The 23,643-nt window shown below is 42.2% G+C and overlaps 1 protein-coding gene and 1 pseudogene across 1 annotated transcript in view; both read right to left on the bottom strand.

Annotated features, from left to right (window-relative positions):
- KCNMB3 (potassium calcium-activated channel subfamily M regulatory beta subunit 3) overlaps positions 1–8,717 on the bottom strand; it is a 28,941-nt gene extending 20,224 nt beyond the window's left edge. The window contains 1 exon segment of the mRNA XM_023184799.2: positions 8,656–8,717. Within this exon segment, the coding sequence (XP_023040567.2) occupies positions 8,656–8,717 (62 nt within the window).
- LOC111521404 lies at positions 2,416–4,636 on the bottom strand (annotated as a pseudogene).
- Positions 8,718–23,643: the final 14,926 nt, after the last annotated feature.

Below are 23,643 nucleotides of genomic sequence, written 5' to 3'. Positions count from 1 at the left end.
AGCTGTAACACTCACTGCAAAGGTCTGCAGCTTCACTCCTGAAGCCAGCGAGACCATGAACCCACGAGAAGGAAGAAACTCTGAACATGTCCGAACATCAGAAGGAACAAAATCCGGACACACCATCTTTAAGAACTGTAACACTCACCACGAGGGTCTGCGGCTTCATTCTTGAAGTCAGCGAGACCGAGAACCCACCAATTCCGGACACACTATGATTGTGCCACTGCACTCCAGCCTCGGTGACAGGTGAGACCCTGTCTCCAAAAAAATTTTTTTCAAATATAAAGATTGTCAGACTAGATTTAAATACATATAGATGGTCCCCCAACTTAAGATGGTTCCACTTGCAATTTTTTTTTTTTTACAATTATAAAATGTTTTTATTTCAATTACATAACACATTTTCCTCAAATTTTATTGAGGTTTTGGTCTTTTTGCATTCAATTCTATCTTGTAACAGTAATATGAATCCACATAATTTCATAAAATGTCAACAACATTCATAAGGTACATTCCTTTGTGATTTTATATTTTCCAATTATATCTAACTTTACAATTATTTTTTAAATGTTTGTTTATATAGAAAACACATATTTTCTTCAGCCAGATCAAAACAAGAATTTTCCAATAAGAATATACTGGGAAATAATAAATGAAAATATTTATACCAAAATACCAAAAGTGATTCAGCTCTTTAAAATATCCTACTTTAGTCTAATTAGTAGTTTGCACAAGAACAAGTAACCTTTTTTTACTGCTCTTGTGAATGATGATTAGAAATTCAAACAAAGAGAAGTAATTTTAAGGTTCAAAATCTTTTTTTTTTTTTTAGAGACAGGGTCTCACTCTATCTCCCAGGCTAGAGTACAATGGTGCAATCATAGCTCACTGCAGCCTTGAACTCCTGGCCTCAAGCGATCCTCCCACCTTGGCTTCCCAATGTGCTAGGGTTACAGGCGTGAAAACATTGTTTTGTGTGTGTGTGTGTGTTTTTTTTTAGAGTTTCGCTCTTGTTGTCCAGGCTGGAGTGCAATGGCTTGGTCTCAGCTGACTGCAATCTCTGCCTCCTGGGTTCAAGCCTGCCTCAGACTCCGGAGTGGCTGGGATTACAGGTGCCCACCACCACGCCCGGCCAATTTTTTGTATTTTTAGTAGAGACAGGGTTTCACCATGTTGGCCAGGCTGGCCTCAAACTCCTGACCTCAGGTGATCCACCCACCTCGGCCTCCCAACGTGCTGACATTACAGGTGTGAGCCACCATGCCCAGCCAAAAACATTTAAAAAATGACTGTCCCCGCTCAAATACTGCAGTAGGAAATGTAATTTGACATATATCACTTACAGAAAAAACCTTCAAATCTTCGTATAAAATGAATTCAATACATCATCAGCATGAAGTTAAAATCTCCTACAAAGTAAATTCAGGTATCATCAACAATGAGATCCAAAAGCATTGGTTCAAGATCAAAGACTTATATGAGGTGAAGGCAAATAAAGTCCCTTGTGCGGTGGCCAGGCACGGTGGCTCAAGCCTGTAATCCCAGCACTTTGGGAGGCCGAGATGGGCGGATCACAAGGTCAGGAGATCGAGACCATCCTGGCTAACACGGTGAAACCCCCGTCTCTACTAAAAATACAAAAACTAGCTGGGCGAGGTGGCGGGCGCCTGTAGTCTCAGCTACTCGGGAGGCTGAGGCAGGAGAATGGCGTAAACCCAGGAGGCGGAGCTTGCAGTGAGCTGAGATCCGGCCACTGCACTCCAGCCCGGGCGACAGAGCAAGACTCCACCTCAAAAAAAAAAAAAAAAGCCCCTCATGCTTTCAGACGTTTACTTGTTATCCTTAAAATGATTATTGTTCTAAGGTGCAAATCTTATTCAATGACCTATTTGCTATTTGGCTGTTTATCTCCTTTAAAGAAAATACCTTACAAGTTATAATGTACATTTTAAAATCAATTATGAAAGCACACAATGTGAAAAAGGCATTAATTTAAATGTCAATTATATTCATAATACAGAAATCTAAGAATGCTGTTTGGTCACTTATCTTAGATGCTGATATATTTGGTCAAGAATATCCACGTTCCTATCAGCCTAAGGCAAATGGTAAATGCTTCTATTTTTATTAAGTGGACTGTAAACAGTAGACATTATTGTTTGATACTACTGGAATGCTCTCAATTAGAACGCACACTGATAACAAATATGTCTTTCTAATCTGGGTGATAACCTCAGTGATTACATGGAAATCTACAAGTAACAGTCTATAACTTAAAGCAGTAGATCACCTGGTAACTGGCATACAGTGCACCTCTGTGAATTTAGAACATTCTACTTACATTGGCAGTGGAGAGAAAAGAGCCCCTCACGCTCAGACTTCCTGTGCATCACGCCTGCAGCCTGCCTCAGCTTAGGAGATGGTACAGTCTTCTTTGCCTTTGTCCTTCTCATTCCCTCCTCTGGTATCTTCTCTGCTTTCTGGATTGAAGTCCCCTGGCTCTCCTCCTGGTGCCAAGTCATCGTTTTCTAGGCTATTGCTGTCTAAAGCTTTCCTGACGGTCTGACTTGGATGTTCTGACTTCCCACACCTCTCTGTACTTTCTGCTTCATAGGCATCACTAATGTCCTGTGAGGGACTTTCATTTTGGGGCAGGGTCCAGCGATTTGTGTCTTCGCTCTCCAGTTCTACAGGACTGCTTTAAGTGGCACCATCTATTTTGGCATTATCTTTTGCAACACTTTCATCTGATTCTTCACCACCAGCCCTCGGGCCTGATGATTGAACTGTGACATCCTCAAAATCTAATGTGTCTCCATCAGCTAGTACCTCCTCAGCTGCTGCTTTTACACCATTGCCTTCTTGGTCAAGTTTTCCGTCCAACTTAATTTTAGGATTCTCCGGACAATCAACATTTTCACTGCTTTCTGCTGCAATTTTCTATTTTGGATTTCCAGTCACCTCATTTTGGGCTTCCACTGCTGACTTTGTCAGTAGACTTTACCTGCTCTTCTTCCTTAATTTCATTTAAATCTGTGTTCTTTAAGGATTTCTACGGGTACTGGGGATTTTTTCTTCTTGTTTTTCTTTCTCTTGTTCTTTGCCTTCTGCGATGAGTCCAATGCGTCTCTCTTTTGGTCAGTCTTTTCTTTGTCGGACTCCTTCGTATCTAAGGGTTTACTTTGAGTGTCTACTGTACTTGGACCTGTCGCTTCCTGACCATTGCTCTCAGTTCCTGCTGGAGAACCAGGAACTTCTGTCTTGATTGGTTTCTCATCCCTTAATCCTGTTTCTTCACCCTCTTCTTCGTTGTGATCCCTACCTACTTCTGTACTATGCACTGGAAACTCCTTGGGCTCAGCTGCTTCCTGGTTGATGAATTCTTTATCTAAACTATGCCCTGTGCTTGTCTCTAACTCTGGGGGACCTCTACCGTACATTTGTCATCATGATAAACTGTGTCACCACTATGCTTTAAAGGGCACAAGGCCACTGTGCCTGCCTGCTCTCCAACCTGAGTCACCGTTGACTTTCCCACATTCTCTATGTGGCTCCCACCATCTAAGTCACTCCAACAGTTGGATGGCTCAAGGGGAGTTCTGGTCCCGTCATCTGGTGCACCCATGACCTCATTTGACTCAACCTGTGCTGTGTTTTCAGGGAGAGAAGCCCTCTCAAGAATTTGGCTTTGAACCTGTTCCTCATAGGTAGCTCCTGCTAAGGTTCCTAGGAATGGAGCAGTGTCTTCAGAGGATTTCTGGTCCTCGGTATTCTCACCAGCAGGGAATACCTCTATGTCCACACAGTCCTTCACTATGTCCTCTGTGTGTTATTCTTTCTCAGTATTGTGCAAGATTTCTCTTTTCCCCACATTCGCCATGATTTCATTTTTCACCTCCACTTCACTGGCTCTTCCTAGGGTCCCATCCCCTGTCGACTTGAGGGCATTTAACCCTTCTTTCGTCATCTTGGTAGGACCTTGGAATCCAACATTATTGAGAGTGTCGAAAGTCTCTCCATTGGCAGCTATTTCTGAATTTAGGATTATTCCATGTTTCTCGAGCATTTCCTCTCTTTGCTTCAGGGCCTCCTTGACTTCAGCAAACTGAAATTGCAGTATACTGTGGGCATGTTTTTCCCTTTCAAATTCTTTTTCTCTTTGTACTGCTGCCTAGATTCAGTCAGCTGTTCTTCAAGCTCCAGCAACGTATCTTTCAAGGTATCAACCCGGTACATGAAGTTTGTCTTTTCATTGTCTAGCTGAGCATTGGAAACCATAGCCTTCTTATATTTCTCTTCAACTTCTGCTAAAGAGTTCTTTATTTCCCTGATGGAGGCCTTAGTGTCGATGGAGATGGAGGTGTCTCCAGCTGCCTCTCCGAGAGGAACTCCCAACCAGAGAGGCCAGCGTGGCTGCAGACAGGCCTGGCATGTTACCAGACCCCTTCTCAGTAAAATCTTTTTCTGGTCCCTCTTCTACCTCCTTCTGCTGCCGCTCCAGCTCCTTCATGCGAATCTCACGAGCCTCCGCGCGGGCCGCCAGTTTTGCGGCGAGCCGGGCCTCCGCCAGCCTCTGCGCTTCCGGTCTCAAACAGTCGATCTCCTGGCTCTGCGCGGCTGCGGGGCTGGTCATCCTGCTGGGCTCGACCAGCTCCACCCAGCGGGAAACTCTCGGGGACCTCGCCGGGAGCCCCTCGCGGGCCGGGCCTGGGGGCGCGCGCTCTGTCCGCGGAGACGGAGCCACTCGCCGCGAAGTGAACGCTCGCGCTTCCGGGACCAGGGGCCAGCCGGCCCAGGAGCGGCTCGCGGGACTGGGCTCGGGCTCGGAATCTGCCAACAGGGGCGGGGCGCAGGTGGCCGCGGCCTGAGCCGGCCAGGGGTGGAAGGGCTCCGGGGAAGCCGAGCTCGGGCGCCTCCGCCCGTCCTGACCCGCCCCCCACTTGCAATTTTTTTACTTTACTGTGGTGTGAAAGCAACAGGCATTCAGTAGAAACTGTACCTCAAATTTTGAATTTGCATTATTTCCTGGACTAGCGATATGCAGTACCCTACTCTCTTGAGATGCTGGGCAGTGGCAGCCAGCCACAGTTCCCAGTCTGCCACACAATCATGAGGGTAAATACATAATACTCCTAAGTTTTCAACTTCCAGTATTTTCAACTTATGATGGATTTTTCAGGATGTAATCCCACTGTAAATGGAGGACTATATGTATGTTTTTACAAAAGATATATCTAAAACACAGATACATAAAGGGTGAAATTTATGGGCAAAATGTAACAGAAAGCAAACATGAATGTTAAGAATTAAAAGCTTTACTAGAAATTTAAATATCAGGGTTTTAACACTGATCAAAGGTTCAATTCACACGGAAGATATGACAATACTAATTTGTATGTACCTTAATAGCATTGTTTCACTGATCAAACTACAAGAAGAAATAGACAAAATCCACTATCAGATTATGAGGTACTTTTATACACTCCCTCAGTAATTTAGATAGCTCGACCTGAACAAATCAGTAAGGTAATAGATTTAAGTAAATCAATTAACAAGTTTTATCTAAATGATAAATATAGAACACTGACTCCTATAGAATGTATATTATTCTCAAGCATGTATGGAACATTTATGAGACCTGATACAAACTTAGCCACAAAGAATTCCTCAACAAATATCAAATGATTCATGAAAGTAATATATTTTTATATGCTCATTGTATGAAACTTGAAAAATCCAAAAAACATAGAGAAGAGAACAAAAACTCACCCACAGTTCTAACACTTAAAGGTGAGTATTGTGCACTTGGTTGCTGGGTTAATCCCCTCCTGCTCTATATTAGGTTTTTGTTTTCTGGGTTTTTTGTTGTTGTTGTTTTCTGGTTTTTTTTTTTTTTTTTTTTTTTTTTGAGATGGAGTCTCACTCTGTCATCTACGCTGGAGTGCAGTGGCGTGACCTCAGCTCACTACAACCTCTGCTTCCCCGGTTCAAGCAATGCTCCTGCCTCAGCCTCCTGAGTAGCTGGGATTACAGGTGCCTGCTACCACGCCCAGCTAATTATTTTATTTTTAGTAGAAATGGGGTTTCACCATGTTGGCCAGGCTGGTCTCAAAATCTTGACCTCAAGTGATCCACCTGCCTCGGCCTCCCAAAGTGCTGGGATTATAGGCATAATCCACAGCACCCCGCCTATATTGTTTTAAACAGAATGAGATCACATTAGATATGATTTGAGATTTTTTCGTTAATCTTATCTTTTTCACTTAACATAATAAGCACTTTCACATGTCATTAACAATTCTTTGTAATCCTATTGGCTACATAATGTTCCATTAATTAGATATGCCATATTTCCTTAACCCTTTCCTTATTATTGAATATTACTAGGTTGTTTCCAGTTTTCTCAGACCATAAACAGCCTTGTAATTAACTTTGTTGTAGTTACAAGCATCTTTCATTCGAGGACCTCAAAGCACTTAAGTATGATTTAGTTTGCTTTCTAGTCGGAAGATGGATAAAAAGCATATTGATTCTTTTTTCTGCCAGTAATACATGTCCACTTCTAACCAGTGTATTATCTGGAGCTGTTTTATTCATAATCAAGGCAATATCTGCCACTTTTTGTTCTCTTCACTGCAGATAGGACTGACTTTCCCACCCAGCCCAAGTACGACACATAGCTACAGGCAGCTTCTGGCTTAGCCTGAGGCAAACTCAATTACAAACAGCCTGAACACACTCACCTGGGTGTGATCCCCACAGAAGCCAGCAGCCTCTCCCTCCAGCACTGAAACTTGTGCAAGAAGTATTCTTTAGAAAGATGCTGTGGCTCATCAAAACTTCGTAATTCATCTAACATTCATTTCACTGATGTATGTGAAATGAATTTCTAAACATGAAGTACATTATATTAGTATTTCCCTGTAATTTGTTTTGGTTACAGAGGAGACCCTTGGTAATTATTTTTACTTGTCTATTTTTAATTACAACATTATTTAACAACTTATTTTGAAACAGCAAATAAGGTTAAGTCAACATAGTTCATCAAGTTCAGCAAGAGGAAATAGCAATAATTCAGTTGTGCATTTCAGAAATGAAAATGGGATATACTAGGTTGCTTTGATGACAACACAACTGCCTTTATATCTACTTAATTGTGTGACGAATGGGACACTAAAACTTATTTGCTTGCATGTTTGTCATTTGATCTTTTGCCATACAGTGATTCATTTTAATTGTCTGTTCACAAAAGAATTGGTTCAGGTCTAGCAGAGAAGAACGGCTTTCTTTCCTCTGTAGTCTGTCTGGTCCTTCCTCCCTGAACCCCCATTCTATCCAAACTCCTGTATCTCACTCTCATGCAGTCTCTCAAATACTCCCGAGTGCAGTTAAATGATAATGGAAATGAGTAACATAATGACCATTACCATCTTTAATGTTTTCCAATTCTCAGCTCTCAACTCCACTAGAGCCAATAATAAATCATGCATATTTCCAGACAGTGAGTGAACCTGGCTGTGAAATGTACCCCTCCCAAAAAATTTTTGTTTGTTTGTTTGAGACAGAGTTTGGCTCTTGTCACCCAGGCTGGAGTGCAATGGCGGGATCTCTGCTCACTGCAACCTCTGCCTCCAGGGTTCAAGCAATTCTCCAGCCTCAGCCTCCTGAGTAGTTGGGATTACAGGCGCGCCACCACCATGCCCAGTTAATTTTTGTATTTTTAGTAGAGACGGGGTTTCACCATGTTGGCCAGGCTGGTCTCAAACTCCTGACCTCAGGTGATCCACTCACCTCGGCCTCCCAAAGTGCTGGGATTACAGGTGTGAGCCACCGTGCCCGACCCAAAAGATTTTAATATGCCATTTGTCCAACGCCCTCAGGCATCTCTCTTCTCTCCATTTTGGTTCCCACATTGACTGCCCCATGCCCCAACCCTGGGGCAGGCAAAAGGGGTGTAGCTCACTAGAGGCTTTCAGCTCCTCTGCTTTGCATTTCACTGGGGAGAAAACGGGTCCTGAAGATAGTCTCTCACTTTCCCATTTAAGGAGAAGAGTAGGGTGGGTAATAACAATAGCTGAAAGACCAGAGTTTAGAGAGGTGTAGAGCATATACGTGGTATAACAGTATAGCTTAGAGAGGATGTGGTATACTGTGCTGAGGCACGCAGGGGCTCTTACTATCTGCATTTCACAGATAAGGAGATGAGACAAACAGAAGTTAAGTGACTTGCCCAATCACATGGCTGATTAAGTGGTGAGCTGGGTTTGAATCCAAGGGCTGTGACTCCAAGGCTTCACCAATGTGACCAAATGCTGGTGTAATTTCTTCATTCCTCATTCAACCAAGATACAATTATTGAGCACCAACTATGGGCTAAGCTATGATCTAGTGGTGGGGAGCCACAGGTGAGTTTCAAAGGTCTCCAGTCTTCAAGAACTGGCCACTTGGAGGACAGAGCCAACAGGAAAGGCTGCAGCCCCGTGATGTGAGTGCTGATGGGGAAGCCTCCTGGGTACCCTGGGAGGCATGGCAAGTGGGCATCCTCAGAGAACAAGGAAACACTCACTCCCCAAGCTCGAGATGTCCCCTCTTCTTCCAATTGCTTGTTCAGCCCGATTCCCACTACCGGCCGAGCTTCTGGAGGTGACTTACCTCCCCTGGCGCCTCCGGCTGCCCTGGAGTGTGATTTGCACGGGGATGCTGAAGGGCTGCATGAGGCCAGGGGCCTGAGAAAATGACCTCCTTTCACCTGAGTCATGCCCCTGCGGGCGCAGGAAAGGTGAAGCTTAGGCATCCACGGAAGCCGAGTCCCAGTGGGAGCCCCCAGCCCCCAGAGCGGCTGCAGCCCAGAAGCCCAGTCCCAGCGGGAGCCCCCAGCCCCCAGAGCGGCTGCAGCCATTAGAAGCCCCGAGCCTCCGGCGCTGCCGCCTGCCGCGCCTTCCTGGAGAGGGGTAACTCCGGGGAGGCCAGCCGCGTGGTTCTGCAGACTCCTGGCAAGGCGGAGCCGTCAGTTCTAGACGATCAAGAAGGACCTGCGTGGTTTGCTGCACCCAAAGCTCCTTCTCTCTCTTTACCCTGTGCTTGCCGCCACCTTATCACCTGTGTTTCCGCTTCGGCAGCCGGGAGCATCGCCATAGAGACCTCAACGCTTGTGGAAAGTTCTGAGGCCCAAGGGACACTCTATAATTGGTGAGGGACATACTCAGTTCAAGGTTTATAAGAAGAGGAAATGTTTTGCCCTGGCCGCGTTTCCTTTTCCACGTATTGTCTGTTAAGAGTCAAGCTGAAATAATGGGTTTTCTAGTTAATGGCAATGTTCCAATTTTTCACGATACAAAGGGCCATAAAATAACTCGCCATTAAAACTATCTCAAATTTTAAAAAGCTATATCAAATATTATTTTATCTTTCTCTGATGACCTAAAAGACATTTGAGGATCTTTCCACACTCCCAAATTAGGAACATCAATTACCCTTATACTATTGTATCTCACATTGCTACAGGCACCTGTAGATGTGGATGATAGAATGCCAAATAGACCACATTTGCTGTATGTTTTTCAGTCAAGGCGATATTATCTTAACATCTTCCAAGATGGTGTGGGCAAGAATGTAAGAGGAATCTCATCTATAAATATCCATGTAAATATAGCTATAAACTCTTACTTGCAGCCATTTTAATATTGCTTAATAAAAATATATACTTAATACACTTTTCATTTGTATTATTTTTCTGTTTCTATCTTATAAAATATTTGTTTGGGTTTTCTTGAGACGGAGTCTCCCTCTGTCATCCAGGCTGGAGTGCAGTGGCTCAGTCTCGGCTTACTGCAACCTCTACCTCCTGGGTTCAAGCTATTCTCCTGCCTCAGCCTCCCGAGTAGCTGGGATTACAGGCATGCGCCACCACAACTGGCTAATTTTTGTATTTTTAGTAAAGACAGGGTTTCACCATGTTGACCAGGCTGGTCTCGAACTCCTGACTTCAAGTGATCTGCCTGCCTCAGCCTCCCAAAGTGCTGGGATTATAGGTGTAAGCCACTGCACCCAGTCCAAAATATTTGTTTTTAGCGAACAGATGCAATTTGGAATTAAAAAAAAAAGGTAACAACTGGAATTTCTTCCTTCTGCCTCCTTCTTCCAACTTAACCTCATATATATGAGATAGCTTTTCCTTTTCAGACTTAGATGTGCTAATAAATTTCCCCTGCAACTTGGTAACTCTCTTTGAAGAAGTGTGTGATTTGCTGCTACTTTTATGCATTTAATTCAACCTCAGAAATATGATCATTTTTTAGGTCATGAGACTCCTGTCACACAAAACTTGCACCTGCCTTTACCAGAGCCTCTTGGTCATTCTTATCTTATGATTCTGGTTCCATTTAAAAGAAAATACTCATGGACAATAAGTGAGAAGGAGCAACATAGCTTTTTGCCCTTTGAACTTTTTCCCTAGCGCTCCTTCACTTGATAACCAACTGGCCTCTCTGTCCCCCAAACACCACACTCACTCCACTCTTGGCCTGAAAGCCAAGCCCCCTACACACACGTACTGCATTCAGGACTCACAGCCTATCTCTCAAGAATAACCTAAAGTGGTCAGTGTGAGTTGCAATCCCAATGTGTGCATTCAGGAACACAGCAAGGCTAAGCCACTTAGAATGCAGAGATAAGAGATGCCAGGCACTGTACCTCTGGTCTCCCGGGCCCTCCCTCAGCTTACTTCTTCCTCTGAGTCACTAAGGATCACTTCCTGCTCCATAAAACAGCAACCATGAATTAACTGTCAAGCTCACAACATGGGCCCGTTCTCAATCTGACCCAGAGGCTTTGACACTGGGTTCAAATTCTAGCTTTGTAACTGCAAGGAACCCTTTAAAAACTTCCTGCCCTGCTTTTCCAGAGCAAAAAGGAAGTAAATAAAAATCCAGTGTGAGTTGCAGGAGCATGGAAAAACTTAGTGTCTACAAACTGTTATGAGATCTATATACGAAAGAGGCTATCACTGCAAAATGCTGGCATCATGGATTCCAGGTTCCGGATTCCAGGTTCCAGAATCCACAATCATTTCTTTTGCATTTAGTAGATGCTTTACTTAAGGGAAAAATACTTTGCCTTTCACCATACTGGAGAAAATACTTCCTCATTCTTTTCACGGTCTCTCAATTAAATATGTAATACCTATTATGGCTAAAAATTCTTTGGTAGCTGAAATTCTCCATGTTCATGAAAACTATGCCTGTGTTTTCCAATTTAGAGATGTACAAATCATTGACAACAACCTAAAATTATACAACAGCCTATGTTCTTTGCGTGACTATCTATATTTGTGCGTAGGGGAATAAATAAACCCCTAATTGGACAGTCATTCCAATATGGGGAATTTTTGCTGACATGAGCAAGAATTCAAACTGTCAAAAGTAAAGTCACATCTGATCTTACATTCTCTTTGCAGGAAAACAAACAACAAGGAAGTATGATCTGTGCCACAAACTTCTGGAGCATTCGATGGGATCTTTCCTTTACCCTGATTATTATCTCCAGCCATCTTGCTAATCAAATGGGCACCTGACTGCCTGAACTAGGCTCACATCAGAGAAACCAGCATCACCTCTGTGCAAGTGCTTTTCCTGCTCTGAGTGATAATACTAATGGCTACTATTTATGAGCTAGTTACAGTTCTAAGTCTATACATATGTTAATTTACTTTTTGGGCTTTTGCAAGAGCAGAGAGCTACACTGACTTAAACAAGCTCACAAGAGCCAGAGAACTGGGCCTATCCTGGCATACAAACAACTCGATGGATAGTGAGGTAGAAACTAATAGAAATAATAGCTGAAATTCTTCAGCAGTTCAACAGCCCTCAATATTTTGTCTTGTTTGAAATCCACTGTGATTGAGTCTTTACCAGGTGACACTTGGTACAGACACATTTCATATTGTAAGTTGAGGTAATTTTTCTACTACATGAGTGGTTCTTGAACTCAAGTGTGATCCTCTGTTAAATACAGATTCCCAGGTCCCATCTCTAGAGATTCTGATAAAACAATTAGGATGACAGAACTTGCATTTTAAAAAGCCCTTCATATGATCCTAACACAGGTGGCCCTACATTTATACTTTGGGAGATATCAGGTCACATTATGCAGGAAATAGGCCTTGGAGGCCTGGGCTTAGGAACCTAAGCACCATTTCTAGTCTCAGGTTATGCTGCCTCCTTGGAACTCAGCTTGTTTCTCTGTGCAGTGTGGGAGTTGGAGCAGGTGATTTAATGTGCTGTTAAGATCTGCCTATAAGCCGGGCATGGTGGCTCATCCCAGCACTTTGGGAGACTGAGGCAGGTAGATCACCTGAAGACCAGCCTTACCAACATGGTGAAACCCCGTCTCTACTAAAACTACAAAATTAGCTGGGCATGGTGGCCCCTGCCTGTCATTCCAGATACTTGGGAGGTTGAGGCAGGAGAATCGCTTGAACCCAGGAGGCGGAGGTTGCAGTGAGCCAAGATCAGATCCCGCCATTGCACTCTAGCCTGGGCAACAAGAGCGAAACTCCATTTCAAAAAAGCAAAACAAAACAAAAAAAGATCTGCCTTTAAGATACAATAAAGTGTATGAAACCATAAGTTTGCTTGCAGGAAGCAGGTATCTTCTCTCCTGGCGTGACAATAATGCAGGGATTCCCCCATCAGCTGCTGAGAGGCAGCGCTCACCTAGAAAGAAGAGAATCCAACCACTGCACGCCCAACCCAACTTTCCCTAGACACTTAATGATAACGTGGGTGCCCTGTGTAACCATGTGCCAGGGATTGTGCTCAGTGCTATGGGAACATAGTGTCCTTCAGACACAGGACTTGAGGAGGTAGGAACTTTTTGCTCATTCAGCAGATGAGAACACAGAAGACCAGAGAGTCTGAGGAACTTGTGCAAAAATCACAAAGTAACAAGAGCTAGTTCTGGGGCTCCAGAACAGATAACATTCAAAAGTCCATGCTTCTACTGACGATAGTCGGCCTCCTCGCTCAGGAGGAGCTTGGGCTTATTCTTATAGGTGTCTTATTGTCAAGGCTTGAAAGAGCCTTAGTCCTTTGCCCCAGGAATGTTGCTGGCCAAGCTGTTATACAGACGGGATGATCATAGTTTTTATAAGTCTGCATGTCTTGATCACTTTTAGATAAATTCTGTTCCGGATCTGATGAATCCCCCATTCTTGGCAAGTGATATCTGGTCATGAATTTTGATGCATTCCTAAAAGTTATAGAATAACCCCCATTAATAAGAATGCGAATAACCTGAATTCTTAATCAATTAGAAGTCATTTTATTTTGTTTTTTTTCTGTTTTTCTTTCTAAGGAGAAAAAGACAAAGAATAGAAAAATAAATCTATATCCAGTGCTTAATTTTTATTTTATTTTATTTTTTTTCGGTATATGTGACGGAGTCTCACTCTGTCGCCCAGGATGGAGTGCAGTGGCACGATCTCGGCTCACGGCAAGCTCCGCCTCCCAGGTTCACGCCATTCTCCTGCCTCAGCCTCCTGAGTAGCTGGGACTACAGGCACCCACCACCACGTCCGGCTAATTTTTTGTATTTGTTTAGTAGAGACAGGGTTTCACCGTATTAGCCAGGAGGGTCTTGATCTCCTGACATTGTGGTTTGCCCACCTCGTCCTCCCAAAGTGCTGGGATTACAGGCATGAGCCACCGCACCCAGCCCAAAAGGTTTTAATATCCCATTTGTCCAGCACCCTCAGGCGTCACTCTTCTCTCCATTTTGGTTCCCACATTGACTGCCCCATGCCCCAACCCTGGGGCAGTGCTTAATTTTTAAAAATAAAATCCCAGGCCAGGTACATGGGCTCAGTCCTGTAATCCCAACATTTTGGGAGGCTGAGGCAGGTGGATCACTTGAGGCCAAGAGTCTGAGACCAGCCTGGCCAACATGGCAAAACCCTGTCTCTACTAAAAATACAAAAATTAGCTAGATGTGGTGGCACACACCTGTAGTCCCAGCTACTTGGGAGGCTGAGACACAAGAATCACTTGAACCCAGGAGGTGGAGGTTGCAGTGAGGCAAGACAGCGCCACTGCATTCCAGCCTGGATGACAGAGTGAAGCCCTGTCGCAAAAATAAAAATAAAAATAAAACAAAATCCCAGGAGAGTCCTTGAGAATGAGTAGTAATTCACATAACTCTCTTGTTTCAGGTAAGACAAATTCATGGATAGTATGTTCCCGATGCCATGGCACACACCTTTGTTAGCTCCTCCTGAGCTTGAAATTTTAGCTCCATGAGGGCCTGAATCTGTGTCTTTTGTTTATTACTGTATTGCTAGCTCCTGGAATAGTGCTTGGCATGGATGCTCAGTAAATAGCTCCTGGATGATTGCATAAGCTGGACACTACTGCAAAAATTACTCTGTATTGACCGCTAAAGGCAGCAACTTCCAACAAATTGGGGTAGGCTTGAAATATTAAACCATTAGGCTATCCCTGTATAGCTCTTCTAGTTATATCTATGCTCTCTCCACATTTGTGAATTAAAATTCAAAATGATGGCTGTGAGGATCTGCAAGATTCTTGCTCATTCTATTCCACAAGCATTTAATGAGCCTCTCATAGAGTTCAATTTGACTCAAACATTCCACTTTAGTAGAGTATTTAATGGCACCTCAAAAGGAACGATGCCACCTCCTGGTGGGCATTTGGGAATCTGTGGGTGAGGGTGTTTCTTGGTTGTCACCATGATTGGAAGGGCACTGCCAGGCACTTAGAGAGTGGACAGCCAGATGTGGTAGACATCCCACACAGCAAAGAATTGCCCCAAGTGTGATGGAAATTTATTTCATGTCCACTGGAAATTAATGTAGATGACAGGGCTACTTATTATGATGTGAGTTAAAAACCTAATGCCATTTTACATCAAGTACAAAGTACTTCGTGTTGAAGTATCTTTTGCGCTTTTTCAATATCCACTGAATTTCCCCAAAATGCATCTACTATGTAAATCGAGAGAAATTTATGCTTTGTTTTATTCGGACGTTTCCAAAGTTCTTCACCATTTTAGGAACCCACATCACCATCAGCAAATCTGTTCATGGTGCTTGAGTTTCCAAGGCAATAACACACCTAATACAGCCTGTTCCCACCTGTCACATCCACAGTGTCCATATACATGTCAGCAGCTGACCACTTCATTAGTGTCTACAAACTGATGTAGCCATGCTCAAGGATTCACATGAAGAACTACATATTTAACGAGGAACTACTGGCCAGGCATGGTGACTCACACCTGTAATCCCAGCATCTTGGGAGGCCAAAGCAGGCAGATCACTGGAGGTCAGAAGTTCAAGACCAGCCTGGCCAGCATGGCAAAACCCCATCTCTACTAAAGATACACAAAAAATTAGCTGGGCGTCACGGCACATGCCTGTAACCCCAGCTACTTGGGGTGGAGGCAGGAGAATCGCTTGAACACAGAAGTGGGGGCTGCAGTGAGCCGAGATCACACCATTGCACTCCAGCCTGGGTGACAGAGTGAGACTCCATCTCAAAAATAAAATAAAATAATAATACTAAACTACTTAACTTTAATTTCTCCTGTATTCCACAGTTAGGCCATTATATTATTTTTTAATGCATGTAAGTAAGTTATACTATCTATGAACTTGATTTCAGAATAGTAAAATGTTTGCTTTAAAAGGGGCATTGGGGGCCGGGCACGGTGGCTCTCGCCTGTAATCCCAGCACTTTGGGAGGCCGAGGCAGGTGCATCACAAGGTCAGGAGATCAAGACCATCCTGGCTAATACGGTGAAACCCTGTCTCTACTAAACAAATACAAAAAATTAGCCGGACGTGGTGGTGGGTGCCTGTAGTCCCAGCTACTCGGGAGGCTGAGGCAGGAGAATGGCATGAACTTGTCATGTCGGGCTTGCAGTGAGCCGAGATCATGCCACTGCACTCCAGCCTGGGTGACAGGCAAGACTCCATCAAAAAAAAAAAAAAAAGCGGGGGCATTGGGGCTAAAGGAATTGAACACTACTGTTCTCCTTGCTAAGAAAGTGGACAATTATGGTTTAGGATTTTTTTTTTTTTAACCTGACTCAACATACTGTTTTCCTTTCTTGACCCAAATGGGACATGTCTACTCAGATGGATCTATAGTCTCATCTCAGCTGGTTCATTTGGGGGAGGTTTCAACATGCTTGTGCAGAGAAACGCAAACAATTCCTGCTCTGAAAACATCCAGCCTTCTCTATATGTCTAAGTTTATATATAAGAATAAGTAAGCTGTCCTTTTCTTCCTCACCACCCCCCCATCCTGTACCATTTTTAGGAAAGATGATTGACAGAGAGAGAGGGAGAGAGAGAGAGATTTTTTAGTACTATATATTTTTTATGTCTTCTAAAAAAAGAAAACAGGATACATGTACAGAATGTGCAGGTTTGTTACATAGGTATCCGTGTGCCATGATGGTTTGCTGCACCTACTGACCCGTCCTCTAAGTTCCCACCCCTCATCCCTCATCCCTCATCCCCCACCCCGCAACAGGCCCTGGTGTGTGTCGTTCCACTCTCTGTATCCGTGTGTTCTCACTGTTCAGCTCCCACTTAAAAGTGAGAACATGCGGTGTTTGGTTTTCTGTTCCTGTGTTAGTTTGCTGAGGATGATGGCTTCCAGCTTCATCCATGTCCCTGCAAAGGACATGATCTCGTTCCTTTTTATGGGTACATAGTGTTCCATGGTATATATATACCACATTTTCTTTATCTAGTCTATCACTGATGAGCATTTGGGTTGGTTCCAAGTCTTTGCTATTGTAAATAGGGCTGCAGTAAACATATGTGTGCATGTGTCTTTAAAGTGGAATGATTTGTATTCCTTTGGGTATATAACCAGTAATGAGATTGCTTGGTCAAATGGTTTTTCTGGTTCTAGATCCTTGAAGAATCCTAGGGCAGATAATGTTATACTATGTTACAAATGAGGAATCTGAGGGACTGAGAAACTTTCCCAAGTCCCACAAGTCATGAGTGGAGGCATCAGGGTTCAGAGAGCCTGCCTTGCGGCTGCCCATCAACAAACAGCTTACAGTCTTTGGCCTCTGCTTACCCCCTTTCCTGACTCCTTAACCATTGTGATCTAATTTTTCCATCCCATCACTGGAAAGTTGCTTTCTTTAAGGTTATTAACCCCTCAATCATCAAATCTATTCTAGCACATCTTATTTTTAATAGAAAATTTTAATTACTTGTTTCACATTATTTTGTTTTTAATTCACTAATTAACTATACCTGTGGTTGTCAATCTTGGCTGTATCCAGATCATCTATGGAGACTCTTTTAAATTTATACATCTATTTTAACTAGGTAATATTTAACCACGGTTCACCATTTTACAGTGAAGAATCTTCCTCCCTTGTCTGTTGCTCAGGTACCCAATAACCCTCCACAGAGACAACTGGTATTACCAGTTTTTCATATATCTAGACCTTGTAAAAAAAATACAGACTATTCTCCAAGAGACTTAGATTTATTTAATAGGCCAGTATTGGCCAGGTGTGGTGGCTCACGCCTGTAATCCCAGCACTTTGGGAGGCTGAGGCTGGTAGATCACCTAAGGTCAGGAGTTGGAGACTAGGTTGGCCAACATGGTGAAACCCCATCTCTACTAAAAACACAAAAATTAACAGGGTCATGGTGGGTGCCTGTAATGCCAGCTACTCAGGAGGCTGAGGCGGGAGAATCACTTGAACTCTGGAGATGGAGCTTACAGTGAACCGAAATTGCACCATCGCACTGCAGCCTGGGCTATAGAGCAAGACTCCATCTCAAATAAATAAATAACAGGCCAGTATTTTAAAAAGTAAAGGTAACTCTTATGCAGTGGCAAAGTTGAAGATCCCTAACCCTTTCTAAAGTTTCAGGCCATTTTTCAGTCACCAGGGTTTCAGTGTAAATGTTTCCTTTCATTTGAGAAATTAGATTTAAACCTTTTCCCTCCCCATCTGAGAACCCTTCAATGGCTCTCCATGATTCACAGTAGCCTTGCTAAATTGCCATAGAATTAAATGAATATTCTGTATTCTTTAAAAAGAAAAAAGGAAAGACCAGGTGCATTTGCTCACTACTGTAATCCTGGCACTTTGGGAGACCAAGGCGAGTGGATCACCTGAGGTCAGGGGTTCGAGACCAGTCTGCCCAATATGGTGAAACCCCATCTCTACTAAAAACACAAAAGATTAGCCAAGTGTGGTGGCAGATGCCTATAATTTCAGCTACTTGGGAGGCTGAGGCAGGAGAATCGTTTGAACCCAAGAGGTGCAGTGAGCCGAGATGGTGCCACTGCACTCCAGCCTGGGCAATAAGAGCAAAACTTCATCTCAAAATAATAATAATAATAAATAAATAAATAAACTAGCTGGGCATGGTGGCTCATGCCTGTCATCCTAGCACTTTGGGAGGCCAAGGAGGGAGAGTCACTTGAGACCAGGATTTTGAGACCAGCCTTGACATCATAGAGAGAACTCCGTCTGTATAAAGAAAAATTTTTTAAAACTTAACCGGATATGGTGGCCCATGCCTGTATACCCAACTACTCAGGAGGCTGAGGAAGGAGGATCCCTTGAGGCCAGGAGTTCAAGGCTGCAGTGAGCTGTGATCATGCCACTGCACCCCAGCCTAGGTGACAGGGCAAGAACCTGTCTCAAAATTAATTAATTAATTAATTTAAAAATGTTAAAAAAAAAAAAAAAGGGCCGGGCGCAGTGGCTCACACCTGTAATCCCAGCACTTTGGGAGGCCAAGGTGGGCGGATCACCTGAGGTCAGGAATTTGAGACCAGTCTGGACAATATGGCAAAACCCCTCTACTAAAAATACAAAAATTAGCCATGCGTGGTGGCATGCACCTGTAATCCCAGCTACCCAGGAGGTTGAGGCAGGAGAATCTCTGGAACCCAGGAAGCAGAGGCTGCAGTGAGCCAAGATCCCACCACTGCACTCCAGCCTGGGCAACAGAGCAAGACTTGGTCTCAAAAAAGAAAAAAAGAAAGTGTTCTGAGGTCAGATTCACTTGGGAAATGCTCTATCACCATGTTCAACACTAGGAAATGCAAAAGGCACATTAGCATACACTCCATTTGGCTTGTTTAAATGTAATGATTATGAAGCTCTTAGCCCAATGTCCAGTTCATGGCAGGAGCTAAAAAGAGTGTTAATTATTATTCACATTAACCACTCTAAACTATATCCAATAATACTCTGCAGGCTCCTTCCTGAGACTTTTCTCACTCATAATTACTTAATGAATTATGCACAATAATTTGTTTAATTCCAGCTTTTCTTATTGGATTTTAAGTCCCATAAATATGGGCCAGTGTCTATTTGTTTTCCACTGTTTCTCCTCTGCCTAACAGAAGATGATGCACAATGCTTAATAAAAACAGGTATCAACTGAACATTATTAATATTGTCTTTTAAATCAGTGTTTTCCAAATTTGGTTAACCATGAAACCCTTTTCCCATGCAAGAGTAATTATCATCATATATAAAACAAGTATTTTTAAGAATATGTCTTGAACATTGAATTTTATCAAATGCCTTTTCTTCATCTTTTGAGATGATCATGTGGTTTTGATGCTTAGTTCCATGTGGTAAATCATATTACTTGATTTGCATATGTTGAACCATCCTTGCATCCCAGGAATAAATCCCACTCAGTCATTCTGTATGATCTTTTTAATAAACTGTTGAATATGGTTTTCTAGAATTTTGCTGAAGTTTTTTACATCTGTGTCATTGAGGATATTGGCCTATAGTTTTGTTTTCTCATAGGGTTTTTGTCTGACTTTGGTATCAGGGTAGTGCTGGCCTCATACAATTAGCTTTGAAGTGTTTCCTCCTCTTCTTCAGTTCTTTTGGAATGGTTTAAGAATGATGGGTGTTAATTCTTCTTTAAATGTTTGGTAACATTTAATAGTGAACCATCTGGTTCTTGGCTTTTTTTTTTTTTTTTTTTTTTGCTGGGAGGGTTTTGATCTTTGATTCAAATTCCTTATTTGCTATTGATCTGCTCAGGTTTTTTATTTCTTCATAATTCAGTCTTAGTAGTTTGTATGCTTCCAGGAATTTATCCATTTCTTCTAGGTTATCTGATTTGCTGGCATATAATTGTTCATAATAGTCTCTTATGATCCTTTTTATTTCTGTGGCATCAAATATAATGTTCCCTCTCATTTCTCATTTTATTTGAGTCTTCTCTCTTTCTTTGTCTAGCTAAGGATTTGTCTCTTTTGTTTCACTTTCTTAAAATAAACACTTAATTTTGCTGACTTTCTCTATTGTTTTTCTACTCTCTGTTTTGTTTATTTCTTCTTTAATCTTTTTAATTTCCTTCCTTATGCTAACTTAAACTCCCAACAAACTAGGTAGAGAAGGAATTTACCTCAAAATAATAAAGGAAGAGTCCACAACTAACATCATACTCAACAGTGTAAAACTGCAAGCTTTTCCTCTAAGATCAAGAAAAAACAAGGAAGACCATTCTTGCCACTTCTATTCAACATAATACTAAAAGTACTAGCCAGAGCAATTAGGCAAGAGAAAGAAATAAAAGTCAAGATTGGTGGAGTGGCGGGGTGGGGGGGTGGGCGGTGATTACATGTTTCTGTTTGTTTGTAGATGACATGCTCTTACACATAGAAAACTCTAGAGACTCCACCGAAAAACTGTTAGAACTAACAACAAATTCAATAAAGTTGCAAGATACAAAAACAACATACAAAAATCAGTTGGATTTCTATTCACTAACAACAAACTATCTGAAAAGGAAATTAAGAAAACTACTCCATTTACAATAGGATCAAAAAATAAGATATATACTTCTAAAAGACTTCTACAAAATATTGATCAAGACATTAAAGAAATGAATCGTTGGAAAGCTAATCCATGTTCATAGATGGGAAGACAATATTGTTAAAATGTTCATATCACCTAAAGTGACCTACAGATTCAACGTAATTTTTATCAAACTCCCAATGGCATTTTTTACATACTTTTTAAATCCTAAAAATTATATAGAACCACAAAAGACCCTAAATAGGCAAAGCAATCATAAACAAGAAGAAAAAAGCAGGAGACATCATATTTTTCTGTTTTAAAAAATATCACAAAGCTAGAATAATTAATACAGTATTGCACTGGCATAAAAAACAGACATATAGACCAATAAAACAGATTTAAGAGCCTATAAATATGTCGACATGTATATGGTCAACTGACCATCAGTAAGGGTGCCAAGAATACTCAATGAAGAAAGGAGGCTCTTTAACAAATGATGGTGAGAAAACTGGTTATCCACATGGAAAAATATGAGATTTGACCTTTGTCATACTATATATAAAAATCAACTCAAAATGGATTAAAGATTTAAACATAAGACCTGAAACTGTAAGATCCATAAAGGAAAACAGAGAAAAAGTTTTATGACATTGGTCTTGGCAATGATTTATTAAATATGAAACCAAAAGCACAGGCAACAAAAGCAAAAATATCCTTGAGATAACAAGTAGGCCTGCCACTTTTGCCCATGCTGCCCTCAGGATCAGGAGAAAGAAAAGAGCTTAAAGCCTATCACGGACCTCCAGTACAGTGCAGCTGCTGAAAAGAAGCCCGACAGTTTTCCATGCAGGTCTCTACTCCCACTACTTACTCTTCACTGGGCAGGGCCTCCTGACCTGGGTCCCCAGCATAGCCACCCCACCTCCACCTCAGTTCTCAAGCTGGTAGCAGCATTGCATTTCCTTGGGATGCAGCTCCCAAAGGTAACAGGCAGACCTGCCATTTTTACCATTTGGCAGCCCCTGCCCCTGCTGCCCTGGGACCTGGGATAGAGCTAAGAGCTTAAGGACCACCACGGACCTCCAGCACAACACAGAGCTGCTTTATCGAAAAGTGGCAGACTGCAGGGCAATCAGGCAAGAGAAAGAAATAAAGGGTAACCAATTAGGAAAAGAGGAAGTCAAATTGTCCCTGTTTGCAGATGACATGATTGTATATTTAGAAAACCCCATTGTCTCACCCCAAATGTCCTTAAGCAGATAAGCAACTTCAGCAAAGTCTCAGGATACAAAATCAATGTGCAAAAATCACAAGCAGTCCTATACACCAGTAACAGACAAACAGAGAGCCAAATCATGAGTGAACTCCCATTCACAATTGCTTCAAAGAGAATAAAATACCTAGGAATCCAACTTACAAGGGATGTAAAGGACCTCTTCTAGGAGAACTACAAACCACTGCTCAATGAAATAAAAGAGGACACAAACAAATGGAAGAACATACCATGCTCATGGATAGGAAGAATCAATATCGTGAAAATGACCACACTGCCCAAGGTAATTTATAGATTCAACGCCATCTCCATTAAGCTGTCAATGACTTTCTTCACAGAATTGGAAAAAACTACCTTAAAGTTCATATGGAACCAAAAAAGAGTCCACATTGCCAAGATAATCCTAAGCAAAAAGAGCAAAGCTGGAGGCATGATGCTACGTGACTTCAAACCATACAACAAGACTACAGTAACCAAAACAGCATGGTATTGGTACCAAAACAGACATATAAACCAATGGAACAAAACAGAGCCCTCAGAAATAATACCACACATCTACAACCATCTGATCTTTGACAAATCTGACAAAAACAAGAAATGGAGAAAGGATTCCCTATTTAACAAATGGTGCTGGGAAAACTGGCTAGCCTTATGTAGAAAGCTGAAATTGGATCCCTTCCTTACATCTTATACAAAAATTAATTCAAGATGGATTATTTAAACATTAGACCTAAAACTATAAAAACCCTAGAAGAAAATCTAGGCAATACCATTCAGGCCATTGGCATGGGCAAGGACTTCATGACTAAAACACCAAAGCAACGGCAACAAAAGTCAAAATTGACAAATGGGATCTAATTAAACTAAAGAGCTTCTGCACAACAAAAGAAACTACCATCACAGTGAACAGACAACCTACAGAATGGGAGAAAATTTTTACAATCTACTCATCTGACAAAGGGGTAATATCCAGAATCTACAAATAACTTAAACAAATTTACCAGAAAAAATTCAAACAACCCCATCAAAAACTGGGCAAAGAATATGAACAGAAACTTCTGAAAAGAAGACATTTATGCAGCCAACAGACACATGAAAAAATGCTCATCATCACTGGCCATCAGAGAAATGCAAATCAAAACCACAGTGAGATACCATCTCACACCAGTTAGAATGGCAATCCTTAAAAAGTCAGGAAACAACAGGTGCTGGAGAGGATGTGGAGAAATAGGAACACTTTTACACTGTTGGACTGACTGTTAACTAGTTCAACCATTGTGGAAGACAGTGTGGCAATTCTGCAAGTATCTAGAACTAGAAATACCATTTGACCCAGCAATCCCATTACTGGGTATATACCCAAAGGATTATAAATCGTACTGCTATAAAGACACATGCACACGTATGTTTATTGCAGCACTATTCACAATAGCAAAGACTTGGAACCAACCAAAATGCCCATCAATGATAGACTGGATTAAGAAAATGTGGCACATATACACCATGAAATACTATGCAGCCATAAG

This window comes from Piliocolobus tephrosceles, chromosome 2 (genome assembly GCF_002776525.5).
Source record: "Piliocolobus tephrosceles isolate RC106 chromosome 2, ASM277652v3, whole genome shotgun sequence".
Classification (NCBI taxonomy): domain Eukaryota; kingdom Metazoa; phylum Chordata; class Mammalia; order Primates; family Cercopithecidae; genus Piliocolobus; species Piliocolobus tephrosceles.
This window is presented reverse-complemented; position numbering and strand designations above follow the sequence as displayed.